At 26.2% G+C, this 20,575-nt stretch overlaps 2 protein-coding genes across 3 annotated transcripts in view; one reads left to right on the top strand and one right to left on the bottom strand.

The window, feature by feature from the left end:
* Positions 1–1,435: 1,435 nt before the first annotated feature.
* On the bottom strand, positions 1,436–17,311 carry LOC129983768 (eukaryotic translation initiation factor 3 subunit G-like). Its single transcript, XM_056093391.1, has 10 exons — positions 17,165–17,311; positions 16,799–16,860; positions 12,985–13,073; positions 11,217–11,276; positions 11,031–11,135; positions 10,747–10,906; positions 9,241–9,360; positions 4,254–4,387; positions 3,460–3,566; positions 1,436–1,561 (listed from the first exon to the last, which is right to left on the bottom strand). The coding sequence occupies exons 1-10, from the start codon at positions 17,179–17,181 to the stop codon at positions 1,543–1,545; spliced, it is 873 nt and encodes a 290-aa protein (XP_055949366.1). The 5' UTR covers positions 17,182–17,311; the 3' UTR covers positions 1,436–1,542.
* Positions 17,312–17,708: 397 nt separating this feature from the next.
* LOC129983767 (histone-lysine N-methyltransferase EHMT2-like) overlaps positions 17,709–20,575 on the top strand; it is a 38,258-nt gene continuing 35,391 nt past the window's right edge. The window contains exon 1 of one of the 2 annotated variants that reach the window (XM_056093389.1): positions 17,709–17,859. The gene's annotated coding sequence lies outside the window, so the exon portion shown is untranslated. The remainder of the gene's footprint in view (positions 17,860–20,575) is intronic. The other variant, XM_056093390.1, reaches the window with a different exon arrangement.

The raw sequence follows: 20,575 nt of genomic DNA, 5'->3' as shown, positions 1-20,575 counted from the left end.
TGTTACATTTTACAAACCACAAATACTTAAACCCAAAATTTTATTCATGAAACTGATGAAGCTAAGAATTGGTTATAAATATATGAAATAAGTCACTTTAAAGCTCCAATTATAATTTATTTGAAAAAGTAAAGACAAAAAAATCATTTCTACAAGATTAATTAAATTTACTTGATAGTATTCAGATCATGTTGCTATTTGAGAAAATGCTAGGGCAAATGGTAACATTTGTTGATTATTAAAAGATTATTCCAGTGAATTTCTCTGTGTTACTTTACATAAAGAATATCTATAATTTAACTTTAGTCTTCTTTCTTATTTAATTAAATGACAATGTTTTGTGAACTTATTTCTTTTTCAATAAAAAGGACACACAAAATATTTACTCATTCCATGCAGCTTCTGCATTGAAATAAAAGGTTTATGAATGACTTACTTTTAGCTTAATCTTATACAGATACACTTTTTAAAAAAAATTAAGATAACAACTGGGATTGATTTCAGAAAAGAAAATCATTTAGCATGTTGAAAAAAAAAAAAGATTTAATAATAAATAAATTAATAAATGAAGGTTTTGTCATAGTAGTATTATAGGAATTGAAATATCTAAATTTTGGTTTCATCTGAAAAATATAGAAACAAATTATGACAATTTACTTTTCACAGTCACGTTTTGTCATATTGCTTTCTCAAATAGTAAAATACATTATATGATTACAGGCATTTATTAATATATATATATATATATATATATATATATATATATATATATATATATTTCAGTTTCTGAGGCCACATGAAGATAGTAGTTGTGAACTGGTGATAAAATAATTCACCATGGGTATGGATAAAAGAAGACGAAGAAAAGAAAAACTCACTCTTAATTACTTTTTAACCACAGTTTCAATTAATAGTTTTAAATTCAACTAAACACGCCAAATATTTTTTAAAATTATATTTAACTTTCAAGTCTATATTCATATTTCAACACATTCATATTTAAATAATTTTGAGTATTAAAAAAATGCATTCTTTTTATTTAATGATCTTAAAATATAGTTACAAAATTTACCACAAAATATTAAAATTCAGTAAGTAAAAAAAAAAAAAAAAAAACACCTTCTCATAAAACCTAAAAATTTTAACAAATTTTATGGATAAGCATTAAAATTACGTTAAAATAATAAATATTTTGCATCTCAAATACTTAAGCTTTTGTTCTCAACAAAAATAATTAACTAACAACATCAGTTGAATGGAAGAATATGAAATTATTCACCAGCAATTTCAACACCAAAAAATAAAAACACTTATATAAGTATAATAATTCTTTAAAAAAAAAAAAAAAAAAAAAAAAGATAATTTTTTAAGTGTACCTTTCCTCTCTTGAACAACAAAATTCAGTTGTTTTAAATAAAGGAAAAGAAGCAACACATTGATTTGGATAATTTTAATAAAAAGTCCATATTATTCTAGTTCAAACACTTTTGTAAAATATACAGAACAAGAATATGGATTAATATTCACTATAGATGGAAAACTTCAATTTGTTCCAGAGGGCCTGAAAAAAAATAATAAAGCATTACACAAACAAAATTAGAAAACTTATGACATATAAGTTAATATTCATTGGGGATTACAATATGAAATGTGAACTTTTTATCTAACTATCCTATTTATTTTTACATTAGAAGAATAATTTGCTTAGCTCCTTAATAGGTACATTCCTTAATATTTCACGATAATAATTGATGTGGATTTTAAAGTAGTAAAATAAGCAGAAAAAAGATTTGTAGCATTAGGTTGGGAGATGAATTATGGTTTGAAAAATCAACTACCATGCATGCATAGTAAAAAATTAGTCAATTGACTTAAATGAATTAATGCACACACATTCAAAATAATATTAGGAAATATTAAAAAAAATCTCATTTATTCAAAAGAATTAAACTATAAGATATGAAATGAGACATAACCAACAATATTTTAATCTCTGATTATATATCAAAATCTGATATGAATCAACAAGCCATCTTATTCAATGGATTATTATTCTGTAAACGAAGAACATCACATGTCCAAGATATTGAAATGAATCTAAAAATTTATCTAATAATAATTTAAACATGTTAAAAATTAAAATATATTTAAGACAAGACAATGATCTAGAAATTTAAAAGAATAATGAATTATTTAACATCATCAACAGGACAATTCAGTATAAATGATCTAGATATTTTATTTAAGAATGATATTTTAGAAAATATTGATCAAACCAAAATTACTAATGAGTTTGCCACAAAAAAAGGGAGAAAAACTGCCATAAAATATTTAGAAATTGAGAAAAACACACACACACATATATATAATTAACAGAATTATAAAGGTCTAATTACTGAACAGGCGGTAGCTTTCTTGTTTAACTTTATTTTCTAACTGTCTTTGGTGATCAGTGATTCATTAAAAATATTGATTCTCAATTTAAAATAAATCATCTGTATAATACTCCTCTTATTCACAACAAATTGTGGCAAACAATAAAATTATTTTATTTCAATAGCCTTATATCTGTAATGGTTATCACAAACAAGGATATTCGTAATGGAATCATGTCTCATGATATCATGGTGCCAAAACAAACAAACAAACAAACAAACAAAAAAAAAAAACATTTAGCATAATCTATTTTCATTTTGTATCGTTTTTTTTTTTTTAAATAAAGATTACAACTATACTATTATTTCTTATGTAAATAAATGGATTTTAAACATTTAATTAAAAAATGAAAATGATTCGAATTTCATTACGACAATGAAATTTCTTGTTGGAAATTATGAGTTATGAAGTAAGAATAATTATTTTTAAGGATTTTAGAAAAATCTGCCTGACAATTATATTGTTATCATTAGAGTTTTTTTTTTTTACATTTTATAAATAAGATAAAACCTTTTTGCAATAATATTTTCAATAATTATAATAAAAATGACAATTTTTTTAATTTAAAAATATTGCTCCCAAGTCCACATTTTTGCCTACAAAAGCCTTTGTATTAAATGAATAAACAAAATAGAACAGTTATAGGTTTTAATCTAATGGTTTTATCCAATGGCATACATCTCATTGCAATTTTGATATAGCACCAAATTATTCTAGCCCAGTGCATTAAATGTGTTATGATGACATTAACAATGAAACAATATCAAACAAAATATAATATACTGATAAGACCAAAGGAAGTTCATAAACACAATTTATCCCATAAAAAATATATATACAATATGTTTTATGTTAAAGTATCACTTCTAGTCAATTCACATACCAGGAAAAATAAAGAATTTAATATTCTTCATGGTTTCCAGAAAAATTCTTTTCCTGAATGGGAAAGACATCAAACTCTCATAATCATTTGTTCATTTCATATAAGTATATAAATGGGTTGATTATAAAGAAAATGCTTACTTGGCCCATTCTACACTTAAAATAAGGTTATCATAACCAAATCCATCAACACTTTGTATAGCCCTAGCAGCATCTTCACGACGATGGTAACTGATAAAAGCGAAACCCTGTAATAAATAAAATAGTCATGAGAACAATATAAGGGGGAAAAAAAAAGGATATGCAAGTGATAATATAATGATAATTAATTTTGATAAAAATGCATATAATAATATTTACGATACATCACAAGTAGCAAGGCAGGGTTAAGAAAATGATGGTTGAGGAACATGAACTGAAAGAATATCTGGGTGCTATTCTTTGACCCTACTCTTTAAGTAACACCTTAAACACTGGCAGATTAATGTGCAATTCAAGAATGGTTGGCTCGTTTTAATTGCTGCAAGTTTTCTCCCTCAACAAGAAACACTAATGTGGTTTAGTTTCTATAAATGCACTCTAAGGAGGTAAACTTTCTCCCATACACTGTAGAGAAACCAGAATTTTACACCTTAATTTTGAAGTCACTTTAGAGGCAATTGAAGGTCATTAAGATGGCCCACTTCTATTTAATAACGATTTAAGAACTCAAGGATTGATAAAATAAGAGACCAAGTGGGATTGCAGTATCAATATAAGAATACTGAAATGCTTTAAAATCTATGTTAAAAGGGAGGGAGATAGGGTGGAACATTCTTAAAATTTTAGAGTGAAATAAGAATACAAAACATTGAATTTCTTTGATAAAAATAAATTAATTTAAAATCACATGATTTTTTCCCCCCATTTAGAAATAAATATCAGAGAGAACTTACTTTTGATTGTCCAGTTGATTTATCTTTTGCCAGATAAATTCGAGCAATTGTTCCAAATGGTCTAAACAGTTCTTGCAAATCAGAGTCTCTGACATCTTCAGAAAGATTTGTAACTCTGATAGTTGGAGTTTCATCTGCAATGATACAAATTTAACATATTTAAATATGAAACTTTTAAATCAAAATTATTACAAAAAAATGTATAGAAATTATTAAACTACTCAGTTCATAGAATAAATTAAAATCACTTTTTCAAAATAAACATTGAACAATATCTCATTTAATTATTTCCAAAATTATAAATTTTAAACTATGCTTGGAGAAGTCATCATTAAAAATAAAACTAATTTCATGTTTGTTTTGAAAATTTCACTAAACTGCCTAATATATTTCCTTTTTGTTGTATAAGACAGCTTTCACAATTCAAGGTGAAAAACAATTTCTTTGAATAAATTATTTAATATTTTTAATTAAAAAAATCATAATCGACATTGCTAATTTCAAAAACATGAATATGGTATAAGAGGGCTAAAAACATGACATTTTTTTTTTCTTCCTAGATTAAACTTGCAACAATTCTGGTTTACAGCTATTAACTTCCTGGTCTTCTCTATACTCAAAATCACTGTATGTACGCAATATACATAATTAAAAAAAAACTTTAAAAAGTTAAGCAATATTAAAAAAATATTTCATGAAATTTAATAAAACATTATCATATAATTCTTATATGTAAAAAATATAGGATATTTTAATAAAAAAAAAACCTTGTTTCTAAAACAGCACAAGAATTCTAAGAATTATTAAAAGAACTCTTTGCAACACAAGTTAAGAATAAAAGTTATGATCTTTATACAATTTTTTTTTAAATGATTCAATAAAAAATTAGTATTCTTTGTGTCAGAACCATGCTACCATGATGTGTCATAAATATAAATAGTAAAATTTTATATTATATATATATTTAAGCAAGAGACATAACAAAAATATTTCTTACATTTTTATTTAACAAATCACAAGAAATTAATTGTTCTAATAAAAAACATACACTTTTATAAATAAATATATTTTAAAATATATTTGCTATTAACATATTATGCATTGTATTACAAATAATACAATGCATAAAGTACTAATTATAGGTAACTAAAAAATAATTATTTCTAGCCTATTACACTTAAAATGCAAAAAATTGGAATAATAATCAATTATTAATTCCAAAAATGAAATATTCAATTAATGAAATGTCTATAAAGAAGAAGAGCTTGGTTTTAAAACAATCAATTTTACTTTAAGGTATCTGTCTACGTGCAAAGACAAATTTTTGAAAAAACTGTTTAATTTTCATTTTTAGTTTATTTTTTAGGTTATTGCAATTCAAAACAATGAATAATACCATTTAAAAAGTTTTATGTAATTTGCAACTCAGTCAAATGGGGAAATTTGGGTAAAAAACTGTGAAAATTGGTGTAAAACGCAAAACATCCTAACAAGAATTCTAATCAAAATTTTCAAATTCTTTTTCTACAAAATATAGTTAGAGCTTTAGTGAAGGCAATGAATTAGGATCTAAGAAATATTTGCATTTATAAGAAAGTTATAGCAGTTCGAGTATTTCCTAACTGAAAATTTATCAAAATTCTTATGCATAAACAACATTAATGAGCTCTAAATAATAAACTATTCATCTCAAAACTATAATCCTAGTTCATTGCCTTTAGGATAGTATAAATAACATACATACAAAATTTCATTAAAAAATATTCATAATATTTTGAGATATCATGTTTTGCGTATCAAAATTTTTACAAAATTAAAGTTCCTCAAAAAATGCATTTAAAGTTTTTAATTGTGTTTTATGAAAAATATCTCTCTTTATTTTTATTAATATTCACCACATTTATATGATACACCTTCTTTGTTAACAATTTTATCTGTTTTCTTCTTTCTAACAGCTCTTAATTTTTTCCTGGCAACTTTTGATGTATCCAATGACTGCCTTTTTGACGTGATGATTCTTTCTTTATCGAGAGAAAGGAAGTGTCTCAGGGTATAATCCCCAGGAGTTATTCCCAGTTCAAAAAAAATTGCCAAGAGACCATAAAATCCATCATTGAAAATTATTGCAGTTATTGATGCTCCCAAACGTAAAGTCTGTAGCTCCACAAATGTGTTTTTGGGAATTATTGTCCACAAAAGATTATTGAAGCTTTCATTGGCATTTTGAGTCTTACCATGTAAGCATTTTTTCAATAAGTTTTGATCGCATAGCTGCATATATGTTGGCTTAATGATTTTAATAATGTTCTTTGGAAGACCTGCATTTGTTTCTTTGAATTTTTTTCCACAGGAAATTGCACGTTGATATTTACACCAACTGTCCTTTCCTGTTGGGCACTGTCCATGCATGGGATGTTTATTATTAGAACATGTATGAGCAAATGCAGCAATGGTTGCACTCTGCATTTGCAATAAATTCCCTGCATTAGCTCTAATTGCTATCCCATAGTAATTTTGCAACTTATTTATGAAGGAGTCTGTTAATTTCCCTTTGCCACCAAGAGATTTATTCGATGACTTTAATTTTCTCAAACGAGTGCCTACTCGCTTCTGAATATGGCCAATGCATTCCAGTTTTGAAACGGAATCTTTCCCATAAATGTCTTTAACTGTATCATAGCCCTTAGAGTCACCATCTCCATAGTATTGTGAATAAATGAGTTTACGACAACTCTTGGAACGCTCAAATATTCTGTAAGCACCAAGCACTTCCATACTTCCAGATGAACCCTTATGATTTGCACACTGATGTTTTGATGCACATGATAAATTCAGCTTTTTCGTGTGACACCATTGGCAAAACTGAGACATCACTTCAATATCCAGCACCTTACCACATGTCACAGAGATTGCACTCACTACTCCATTCAGTGATGAAAACCCTCTCCGTTGCCATGTTCCATCAACAGATACACCACATTCAGTAATAGCAGCAGGGTTTTTATTGTCTTTTAACTCAGTAGCAGCAATATTCATTGAATTTTCTGCAACAGAACGAGCAGCACGAAGAAGCTTCAGTTCCTGCATTCTGAATGCTTGTTTGGAAAGAAAAGATGGAAAATTGAGGGTAGCAAAAAATTTCTTTCCAGCTGTATAACCCTTTCCAATGATTCTAAGTGCACACACAAGTCGAGTGTTTATTTCATTGGATGTGTTTTTCTTTTTAGATGAAGAAAAACCTTTGTAAAAGGAGCAATTCTTGCATTTGAGGCAGAAATTCGAACACAATCCAAAGGTAGAATCCTCTATCAAATACAAGTTGCTTTTGAAGCATAAAGGACAACATAAAAGAGTAAAAACACTTATTAATATCTCGATATCCATAATTCGAAATCCAGAAAGGTTATTTGTTTTCAAATCAGGAACATTATCTTCACATAACTGCGAATTCAGCAGTTTCTTTTCGCTGCAAGTCTTTTGTTTTGAATCTGATACACCAACAGAGTCTGCAGCTTGCATGGAAGAAGAATGCCTATTTCCATGAAACTTTCGTTTCTTACTTCTGTTAATGCTTTTTCCACCCATTTAAAACACTTTTTAAACAAAAAGCAATAAATATTCAAATCAAACTAAGCTGTATTCACTCGAAAAAGCAAAGTAAATAAACATATAACACAAGACGAGCAGATGTTTTCAAACGTAAACAATGTTCGAGAAGCAGCTGTTGCCAATCTTTTCTGTATATAAAGAGCTGAAAATTAATTCAAATTTAGGTGGCTTGCACATAGTTTTGTATAAATTTAAAAAAAAATAATTAATTTATGATTTTAGGAGCGTATGTTTGATGAAACGACGAAAAACATTCAACTTCCGGTAAGCACTTCCGGTTTCGTTTTCGACTCTTTTGAATTACATAAATCTTCATATCTCCATTTCTATCAATCGTAGGAGAAAAATAAATACAGATTTAGAAAGCTAAATAAATGCACTTTAAAATAAAAAAATAAAAAAAAATTGTGAATTTTGACCAAAAGTGGCCTTTTAGACGTAGACAGATACTTAAGTGAATTAAAAAGCTTCTTTTATAAAAATTTGAAGCTTGCAATTTCTTCCTTAACTTTAAAACTCTCTTTGCATCAAGAATTTTATCTTCCTTTGTTTACTTTTATATCTTTAAACAATAGTTTTTCTTATTCTTTACACATTTTTGTTTAATTTCTTTTCTTATATTTATACTCTTCATATCGCCCATGTGAATTTCTTAAGTTTAGAATCAATTATTTTGACAATTCAAAATCATTTATTCCATCACTTGCTTGAATGTTGTCATAAACAAATCTTCTAACAACAATTTTTTTTCTTACTCTTCTATAGACAATCTACTGATCTAAAATCTTCTCTCTATATTACTGTCAACATAGGAAAGTATCATTATCTTTAACAATGCCACAATATCACTGCAGAATTTTGATGAGCTAAAAGCAGACTGTACCAAAATTTATTAACTCTCGATTGTTTGAAACCAAACTTTTTGAAAGTTTAAATAGGATTCATTCCTATGTTTATTTCTCTTATCATAATGAAATAATAATAATAATAATAATAAAAAAAAAAAACAAATTTTTGGAAGAAAGCTACTCCAGGTTGCCGTTGCTATTAACATTTTGGTGACATTAGGTTTCTGATGTAGAGAAATGATAATTCAAAATTGTTGAATGTATGTATGCTTAGCCTAAAATGCTCTGGTCTGAAATCTCCCCCAATTTTTAAATATTTTTACGAGTTTCCATACTTTTCGAGATCGATAAAATTCTTTCATTCATTAGTTCTATAGTAATTTTATTTTTGGTTTCCCATTCTATAGTAATTTTGAATTTAATTAATGCTAACTGAGTAAGTAATTAAAATTTTTTAAAATGCAGGCGTTTTCTATTATATAAAATTTTATAAAGGTCCAGAAAGTATAGCAGAAGAAAAATAAACATACCTCGCCTTGATGGCGTCATTGATTCTCCTCGTCTATTAGCTCCTTCCCTCATGCTTGGAGGTACATATTTACCAGCCTTAACTTTTTCCTCAACTTGAGGGTTAGCAGTAGGTGTTGCAGCTAAATAGAGCAAAACATCAAAAATAAATTACCAAATTACAATTAGGCATGAAGAAAGCTGAGTAAGAAATTTAACTACCAATAACTATAGAAAATGCAGTTATCAATATTTTTATTTGAAAAATTGTAAAGTCTAATTAGCAAGATGGATAAATAAATAACAACGGAAATATCCATTCATTATGCAATTTCAAAAATTTTAGAAAAAGATATGAATTAAAAAGAGTAAATTTATAAATAATTGAGTTTTATGCATACTCATACATACATATTCATATAATTTCATTCCACATAATTAATAAACTAATTTTAAAATCAATAAAAATTAAATGTTTTCTCACATGTATTTGATAACTTATCAACATTTTCATATTTCATATCATTCATTATTTATCAACATATATCAGTAACTTCTATTATTCAAGTGCTATGTGAATTATAAATAAAATTTTTAAAATAACTTTTAAGTTATTCCAATGAGAAGAAATAATATTTAATAAACTGAAGCATGTAATGTCTGGATGTTATATATACTTAAAATTTTTTTTTCATAATGACAAAGAGGTAAAAAAAACCAAAATTCTGGCTAAAAAAAAAGAAAAAAAAAGATTCTTAAAACAGATACATATTTCATAGGAATTGTTTTAAAAATACTAATACATTAAACACAATTAAACCATACAGCTTGAAACTATTCAATAATTTGAGGAGATATATTTTTCCTAAATATTTCTAAAGTTATGCTCCTTAGAATTAAAGCACTTTTTTTTACTCAATTCACTTATTAAGTTATGCTAAGAAAAGAAAAGAGGTAAAATCATACAAATAAAAGAGATAAAAAGAATATCAGAAGTACAGAAAGTTAGATATTAATCAACACTTTAGATATCATCTTTGATAAGTCCTTTGAGAATGACAACTAGCTACTATGCTGTAAAATATTGGGCAAACAACTATTTAATCAACTATTTCATTGACTGAATGAACTGCACCAACTAGATATATAAAGATTGCATCTTACACAAATTGTGAAGTATCTTCAATGTGTAAATATTATTACATATTTCATAAAATTTCAAATGTGCAATTTTCAATTTGAGTTACAAATGTTTTATCTTTGAATATTAAGTCTTATTAAAATCATATTCACTGAAGTATTTTGACATTTATTTATCGAAAGATGCTTAATTTAACAAAAGAAAGTAATCTTTTAAAAATGTAATATAGCAGGAATATAATAAAGTAGTTTGTATTTAACATTCCTATAAGAAATAATTACCCAATTAAAAATATTTTATAAATAAGATAGTTTAAATACTGCCTTAAAATAATAAATAATAATAATAAAAAGACAAAAATATAGATGTTATTAAAGTAAATACCTACCTGGTTTAGCAGCCTCTTCTTTAAGCAATTCAGGCAAACTGCCGAGCTTATCTTTATATGGACACTGAGTGGTCCAGTGATCATCTTTACAAATACGACATTTTACCATTTTCTGACCTTTCAATTTTGCCAAAGGATCTTCTTCCTGTCCTTTTTCCTCCTGTATACACAAAATTAATGTAACTCTTGAAAGAAATTTTAGCAGTTAAATAATTTTTATCATAAAATTGGTTAATAACACATAATAAGATATTAATAAGATTTTAAAGGATTTAAATACTAACCTCTTTATTTGACAGGAATTGCATAAATATTTCTTCACATACTATGGTATTAGAAGGATTGGGCCCAGGAGGATCATTGGCAGCCAGACCAAATTTCTTCCAACCCTTTAATAATATTTATTTAAAAATTAAGATTATCATAAAAACAAAGATATTAGGGGTTAAGTAGATAAGAGAGAAACTTACTTTTCGATATGCAATGGACTTTGAAACCATTTTCCTTTCAATTTTATAATGTCTAATGATCTAAAATAGAATAAATATCTTTTTGAAAGCTAAATTATAACCCTCTTTATGTGATAACTTATTTTTAAAGTTTAGCTAAATAAGGGGGGGGGGAAATGAAATGCATAGTTTAATAAATACAGAATAAAATAAAATTTAAAGGGAATGAATTCTTAAGCTATCTAACAAAATTAATTAAATTATTACACTAAATTAGAACAACTCTTAAACTGTAAGCTTCTAATCATATCTTATTGCAATATTTGTGTTGTAAAGTAACTAATAAAACAATCAAATATTTTATCAAGGCAAATTGATTTTGGTAAAATGATATAAATACTTTTAAAATCTAAAAAGAGTAACACATAAACAATGTATGCATTAAATTTACAATAATGTAAGCAAAAGATCAGATAATGTTAGAAGAGAAATAGCTATAATAATGAATTTTTTTTCTATATAAAAAGAATTTCAAAGATAGAATCAAACAGACTTCCTAAAGGAAGAAGATAATTTAGAGTAGGGAGGACAGACTTTTTGTTTCACTTCTATCACTTTTAATTTCGTAATAAAAGATAATTTTGAATAAAAACCTAAATTAAAAAAAACATTAAATATGGGTCCAAAAAAAAAAAAAAAATCATGCTATTTCCAACATGTAAAAGTATTTTCTTCAAATAAAATAACTGAATTTATTTGTTCAAATCAATGTTATTTTGCTTCAAATATTCTAATAGCAATCCACTCGCAGCAGTAATCAAAGACTATAATCAATTTCAAAATCATACAGAATTCATAATATAGAGGGAGGGGGGGGGGGTTCATACAAACAAAATTTTTAAGAATCGAGATAGCAAATGCTATGTTACTGATAAAACAAAAATGTTAAAATTGCTTTGCCATATCTGTAATTCTTCTAATGAAACAAATATTGGGGGGGGGGAATCAAAATGAATTTGAAAATAGTCTTATCAAAATTATCTAGTAAATAATTCTAGTAAATTATCTAGTACTAATATATAAATGATTTATGTTTTTATTAAGATAAAATATGATATCTAGAATGGCAGCAGGTAATAATGTCACCAAGCATAGTGTAACTGGACATTAGTTAGTGTTCTATTAGGCTGTCATCTGATACATATTTTCATCTGTATACCCCTTTTTAAGGATCAAAGGTGGAAAGCATAGCAATGAATTGCATTTTTTTATTTTCCAAGAGATGGTAAGTAACAAATATGAATGTGCAATGCAGGAAAAACTGATTACTGCTTTCCCAAACTTAAGACTGCAGAGACGAGTAGATGCTAAAAGAAAACATTTGAACAAAAGCATATATACTCTTGAAATTTATTTGTAGAGATTCATCAAAAAGAATAGAAAGCAAAGTTAAACCTTTCAACTGATAGTTAGTGTTGAATTTTTTTTAAGTTGGCATTTGCAGAAATTCTATTCAGTTAAGAAGGATTTATTTTTTGTGATATAATTTTAATGCTTGAGAGTCATTGTGGATTAAAAGTTCTTCCTCAACAAAAATTAATGAATAGTTTGGATAATGTAGAAGGCAAGCATTCAGTACAATTGTTTATCTTAAAAGAATAAAACTTAAGAAGACTATCAAACATATAATGAAGATCTATTATATGTTAACATATTGATTGATAAATTCAATAAAATTTTTTAAAAAGCAAATATATTTTCTATTTAGCATGCAAAAGAGTTTTCATACCTTGACTTTTTTACCTTCCTCATTTACTTTATATTCTGTAACAATTTTCTTATCTCCATGTATAACTTCACCAGCAGGAGTTAAATCCGCTAAAATAAATATAATATATTAAAAGTTGAAATTTTTAAAATTACACAATCTGACAGCATAATTATAATGCAAGTATTTGAGCATAAGAATGTCAAAGTTATGTGAGAATTTTAATTTCGAAGTTCAATTAAGATTCGACCAAATGCTAAATTTTATATAAAATTTTATGTAAACTATTATGTAACAATGTGCATACAACTGAAATAAAAAGTGACACATCCTCTCTTTAGTAAATAATAAACATACCAAAAAACCTGTAAGGTTTAAAGAGAATAATTCTTTCCAATTAAACAAATTGGGAGAAAAAAAAGCTGTGCACATTACACTTAAGAGTCACTAAATTAAAATTGTTTTATCTGAAGCAAAAATACCTAAATGAGGAAAGCATAAATCATATCTTTACCAATTAGGAAGTAAATTCCTCAATGAAGAATATTATAAGAAAAGCATTGATTTATATGGAGTTCATGAACTCTAAATTTCATAAAAGCTTCCATTTTCAATCATAATTTCGATCATAGTGGAAATTTAGATTTAATATTAAAACTATTTAAAGAGTATTTAACAATTTTAATACAATATTATTATTTTGTTAAGTTTAAAATATTGAGTGTCAGTATTAGTATGAAGTTCCAATAGCGAAGACAAGCCATTTTTGAAAAGTAGAAGGAGGAGGAAGGAAGTTGCATGCCTTAAGATCAAAATAACTGCATATTCACATTTTACTACCTATGTTAGCATTTTATTTCAAAAGGCTAAATGTCATTGATTTGGCATTAATTTTAATTATTAAGTAAAAAATTGAAGCAAATAATTCCACCAACAAATCTAATTGATGAAAGTTTAAAAAACTAAAAAGAAAAACTTGATCACTGTTATTCAACTTCCATCAAAATAGTTTGCTTAGAATTTAAAAGATATTTAATTTTGGATCTCATCATTTTGAATTTTGATCAAATGGTAACAACAAATAGTTACTAGCATTCCTTCTTCTTTCACAATGTCTAAGTAAGAGAATGTTTGATCTCAATGAATTTAAAAGGCAACAGCTCGAATACGAGTCATATTTTTAAAGAATTAGGTTCTATAAACATTATATCCAGCCATGAAGCTGTAACTGCTACTACAGCTCTTATATCTTATCTTATTAAAATAGCTTAGTAAAATTGTTATAAGTTAATAGTTAGTTAATAAGACAGAAAAAGCTATATCTTGTCAGTTGGGGGCAGGATACCACTGCATCAACTTAAATGTATTATAATATTTAAATTAACTTAAATGCAACCTTATTTTAAATATCAAAAATTATTATTTTTTAAAACTTAAACAAATATTTCAAAAGAATTTAATTCCACGAGACTTATTCGATAGTCCTAAGATATGCAGAAGCATCTATTGCGTATATTTCAGCTGTTTGTCACCTCAATGCTTATTTTAATCAAAATGTGTATAAAACAAATTTAAAAATTTCTAATATTCACCTATATTAGAAATTTAGTCTAAAGTGTTTTTAGTGATCTGTGTCTTAGAAAATTTCTAAGACACAGATCTTCTTCAACCAGGTGCAGAAATCTCAGATGTATAACAGCTACCAAACATAATGGGCAAGTCGTATCATGTAAATTGCGGCGCTTCATGCATGCAGCACATTAAATGAAAACTTCCCAATATTTGCTTCTAGAATTGTTTTACTGTTTAAATAAACAGAATGAATTAAACCTGTTTGTGTATTTTATTGTATAAGTTTTAGCAATACATTTATTACATTTTTTTGCTAACTTATCAAACATATAAATCAAGTCTTTTTCTATCTATGGAAAAATTCTTTTATTTTTTTAATTACATAAAAAAAAAAAATTGAAATTTTTTAATTTGGTATATAATTGTTCACAAAATGGGCCAATGTATAATAGATTTCCCAAATTATATTACAAAAACCACAAAAAGTTTTTACAATAAGAATTGTTATTCCTATACAGCCAAGCACTCATTTAATGAATTCTTATTAATAGAATTTCATGATTTAATGAATTGAAAAATACTTTGGTAGGAAAAAAGTAAAATAAAGATTAAGGTTTTGCCTGCAGTTAATGCTGATGGAATTGATAAGTAAAAACCATTTATGATCAGATAGGTGGCAAAGACATGATATTTTAACAATATAAAAAAACCAACCAACAAAATATACAAAAATAAATAAATTAATTAAAAAATCAAGATTTTTTATTTGCAGACTTTTTAATATTTTTCAATAAATGTACCAATGTACTAAAGGGAAAAATCCTTTTATTTATTGATCAATGCTTGCACATCCTCCAATCTGCAATTAAAAAACCCCTGTCAAAGTCGCATTTCTCTTTCTCCCTAGTATCGCAAAAGCTCAGCTACTATCCTTCAAATAATTTGCATTGTAAAATTACAGAAATGTACTTATAAGAAAAATTAGCTTTACTAGGCAAAAATGAAGAGGGGGAAAAATGCAAATATATTGTGCTATACATTATTTAACTCTATATTTTGTGAGGCAATCTTGGGATTAAATTTCTAATTTGTTAAATAAAAATAAAGGAAGTGGTTGGAACTATACTTGAAATGAATAAAATTAAATTCAAAATTTCAAATTCATGGCTTTGAAATAAGATCATTTAACAAATCGATCTTCATCTATAATAAATTACAATTATATATTATTGGGACATTAGCCTTATGCTACTAACAGCCTTGGAGTGACTGCTTTGATAAAACTTAGAAAATAAAACATGGTAAAGAAATCGATTTTGGATACAGTCCTAGATAATATATCAATTCAAGAAACAGATAAACTTTTAGATATTTCATATGGCAGATATAACATGAAAGAGCTCAAAAGGTATATATACACTTTTTGAGGAAACTTTTAAAAATTTTAATTTTTTTAAAAATACAACATCTTTGACAAAATTTATTATATACATATAAAAGAAATGGTTGGAACTATACTTGAAATGAACAAAAGTAAATTCAAAATTTCAAATTCATTGTTTTGAAATAGGATATCATTGAAAATTTTGATCATCTATAATAACAATTATATATTATTGTTACTATGACAAATAATATATTTCTATTTTGGACCATTCTTTAAGTATGCTACATATGTTTTTTACCAATGTGATACGATCATTAAGAATATCCGCATTGGAGAGCAAGAGGGTGGATGAAAACATAAGATAGAACTTTACAAAGAACTTAACATAAGATAGAACATAACAAAGAACTTTTATCATAATAGCAGCTTTGTCTCTAATCTGTAGACTAGGATGATAAAGACTAATCACTATATTGAATTACTAAAATAGATAATTATCAGGACAATTTAGAAGATCCTTGTCATGGAAACACACACACCCTGCTCTATAAATTAAAATATCTTTCATATCAAAGTATACTAAAAATGATAAAAAGGTTCAGTATGTACATTTCTTCAAACTTTCATGGATGAAACATCCTGAAGCTTATTAAGATGCAATTTCATACCAAAAAGTATGACTTACAAACTTAACAGTTCATTTCTCAGAGCTTATAATAATTGGCCATTTAAAGCATTATAACAGTCAAGAATGTGAAAATTTTACAGAGAAGGAATATTTTCTACAGAAAAAATTCTAATTATTCTCGTTGTAAACATTTCACACACAAATTAATATATACACTTATTATGATACAATTAAAAAAAATGAATTACATTGTGTAGACAATCTACCCTCGCCTTGCTCCACTTGATCAGCCCAACTTATTGGTTTAGAACTGAAAAGAAAAAGGCAACATCATGATATAGTTCCTCTAATATATTAAAACATTGTAATCAAAAGATAAAAAAAGAAGAAATATACGCTCTTTTCCGATAGCTTAATTACATAGATTGAATTAAAAAAAAAGAACATTTGTTTAGTTACTTTAACATATCGCGTTGAAAATAAAACATAGTTAATAGACAGTAGCTCAATCCGTACACATGGCAGTACATTACAAGAGCTAAAGCCTGTAAATATGTACAATTATATGAATAAATAAAATACGAAGGCACGCGAACAGTTTTTAAACTACTTACTCCATGGCTGAAGGCATTCTGTTTCTCTTTTATAATATATATGTGAAATTTTAATAAAATAAACATACAATCTACAAACCAAATAAATGTATTGTAAATGCACCAAAGTTGATGCCAACTATAAATGAAGGAACTTCATGACGGCACTGAAATATTTTACAACTTGTATTGCCATCCTCTCAGCACAATAAATAATATATCGTAATACAAAACTGGAATGAAGAGTTTCCGAAGATTTTAGATATTAAACATTAATTTTTTCTAAAGAAAAAAATGACATCAGAAAAAGAGAATAGGAACATTATACAAGGGATTTCACAAGTATCAAAAGCAATATTCACAGACAGATTTTGATTGGTTTTATTCTTGAACCTGAAATAGCAGAAAAATAATGCCTTTCTTATTAGTAGCTAACTATTTTTTACAGCTATCTAGTTATTTAACTAAAAGGATAATTTTTTTTTACTTCTTTATTTGGAAAAACCATAGTATAAAAAATAAAGCAAAAATTCTTAGATCGAGTTCATCATTTGAAGTTCTCGGGATAAATCAGCGATAGATTCGTTGTTTGAAACCCGGTTACTCTTTGCAGAAAAAGGACTCATTCAATTTATTATGTGTTTCAAAATAATGGAAGTATAATAGGTGAAAGCGGCATATCAATGAGATTATATTCTGTTTGAGAAATTTGTATGGTAAGTTCAATAATGATTTGCACATTGTAATTACAAATTATTACGATTTCCTCCAATGAACTATACATAATTTAAAATCCAAGATTTGCAATGTTTGGATGTAATTTTTATTTCTGCCAGACTAAAAAAAAATTTTTTTCTTTCAAAATGCTGCAAAGTTTTTACATGCGAATTTTTTATGGAATTTTGATTGTTTTGATTGGATGATCATTGCATGCTTACTTGCGTGTTATAGTTATGTAAACATCAAGGAACTTTGAATTATTAAGCTTTTATAATTTTATTAAAAAATTGGAAATTTATTTATTTTGCTAACATTGATATTTTTAATCAGTCAATTAGTTTAAAACAAAAATGTGGCTTATTAAAAAGTATTAAAAAATTTACATTTATTTCTTTTTAGTTTATATAATAGTTGTTGAACAATTTAAGTTCAAAGTCATTTTAAACTATTAAAATTTGGTTATGTGACATAATAAGCTGTTGAGATAGCTAAAAGTGTTAAGAATGTACCTTTTATTCATTGCAGATATCTATTATAAAGCTATTTTTTAAAAATATTAGTTATTTTTCAATATATTTTTGTTTAAATAAGGAATAGCAGAATTTTGGCATTTTTCTACAGTAACTTCTGTAAATATTACTGCACAAAAATGAATTTTACACCATTTTAAGTAATTTTTTTTTAATAATACTAATTTAATAGTCATTTTTGAAAGTTAAAAAGGAATGATTCTCTTTTATATTGATGCAGTTTACAAGGCAGATTAAAAAAAAAAAAGTCACAATACCACTAAATTTAGTAAATAGATGAACCAGATATCTATCTTCTAGTAGTAGTATTATGATATTACGGAGCTGTTCCTATTCAAGAGATTCATGTACACAATAAATAAAACTTAATTAATATATTTAAAATAATGCAACTTTATCAATTTAGCAGAAGGGACATGAAGTTACATCTAAATTATTTATCGGAAATTAAATATAACCAATATTCTTGGTGAACTGGCTATCCAATAAACTTAGTCAATCAGTACTTAATATCTTATATCAGTTTTGTATATAATACTAGAAAAGAAAAGTGAAAAGTCATTATCTACATCAAAATATCTTGTTCATACTAATTGATAGTGAAAAAAAAGAACAGCAATATTTAAAATTTAAATTGCTACTAATCCAAAAAAGCAAATGAGATAATTAACTTTTTGAAATGTTGCAGTAAAACATAAAATAATTTTTTGCTGCTTAAGATTATAACCTAACCTTTATCTGACCTAACCTTCAAATCTGACTGTTTAAAAATTGATTTAAAAATTTGATTTCAAGATCTTTTACCTTTGTTCCATCTCAGTTGTGGGTGAAAAAAAAAATTGTTGATCAAACAATGTTAAGTCCCATAATTTTAAGGTCAGATCTTAATAAAGTTAAAGTATTCTCAATAAAAAAAAATATTTAATTTTCCTGGTTGTTTAATAGCTATACTTTTTCTATTTTAAGACCTTATAAATGAAAAAAAAATATTATTATATTAATAATTTATTAAATATTATTTTGAATAAAATAAAAATAAAAACTTTTTTTTTTAATAATACATAAGTAGATACTTATTTTGAGCACTTCACTTACTCCTAGATTTATATCCCATATACCTGCATTTTGATGCATGTTTATCATCCATGTCATATGATAGATGGCTTGAAATATCAAATCTTATTTCTTTTAATGGATGAGGGACAATTTGTCTTGCTTTTTTTGGAGTATTTTCATCAGATGGTGGTAAAGAAATCTCCAGTGGACTTTCAGTTGCATTTCAGTCATTTGATGACCATTCTTCTATTAATCTGTTTTCATCCAACACGATTTTTTACTTGTTCTTGGTTTCCTTTCTTGCTGAGGAAGAGAATTGCCTCATTTTTCAACAGGGACCAAATTATATGCATTCGAAATTGCAATAAGCTCATAACATTTTCGTCTTTATTCGTGACATCTCTGCTTGTCGCTTTGCCACCATTTTATAATACATCCAGCAATTAACTACTATTAAATCTATAAAATGTGTGAATACTCACTTTGGCCATGTTTTGTCTTTACTGCTCACCAGGAATAGGCAGAATAATGTTAGATGCCTCCCATATATAGATTATATGCTTTTACAGTAGCAGATTATTTTACATCAACTTTTTGTTTCAGTTATTTTGATCGTCTTCTGCCTGTTTCCAATTGTTCATTAACTATATATATGGATAATAAAGTTATGGATTTATTAACTTTCTACTTGACAAGGTAAATTTTACTATCGTCTGTGAGTCATTAATCCTATTCTCCTCTTTTAATGCATTTGTCAGGTTTCATTATTTTCGATACATGAGAAATTTTATTGCTTTCCCTAAAATCACTTTGTTCTAAAAGTTTAATAATCTCTTCTGGAGTTAAAGCTGCTTGACGTGAAAAAAATTATTATTAGCTAAATAAAATTCTGTATATTTTATACATAAGGTTGGATTAAAATATGAATTACTGACTACAAGACAGCTATAAAATTAATGTTCTTACTAAAATTAAAAAATAAATATTTTTAAATTTATATCTTATTGCTTTATAGAACATACGAATTATTCATTATAAAAAAGATATACAATATATTCAAGGACAAGAAGTGACAATTTGAAAACAAGGGCTCAAAAGATAAACATCACAATAGATTGCAAGCAGT

The sequence above is a fragment of the Argiope bruennichi genome, chromosome 9 (genome assembly GCF_947563725.1).
Source record: "Argiope bruennichi chromosome 9, qqArgBrue1.1, whole genome shotgun sequence".
NCBI classification, from domain to species: Eukaryota; Metazoa; Arthropoda; class Arachnida; order Araneae; family Araneidae; genus Argiope; species Argiope bruennichi.
Note: the sequence above shows the minus strand (reverse complement) of the source record. Positions and strands in the feature narration are given on the sequence as shown.

Bases quoted from the DNA above. Each gene is read 5' to 3' on its own strand.
- LOC129983768 (XM_056093391.1), bottom strand. The intron at 13,074-16,798 runs GTAATTCATTTT...TATTTATTTTAG, and splicing joins GGGTAGATTGTCTACACAAT to CGGATTTAACTCCTGCTGGT. The intron at 11,136-11,216 runs GTAAGTTTCTCT...ATATTATTAAAG, and splicing joins AGTCCATTGCATATCGAAAA to GGTTGGAAGAAATTTGGTCT.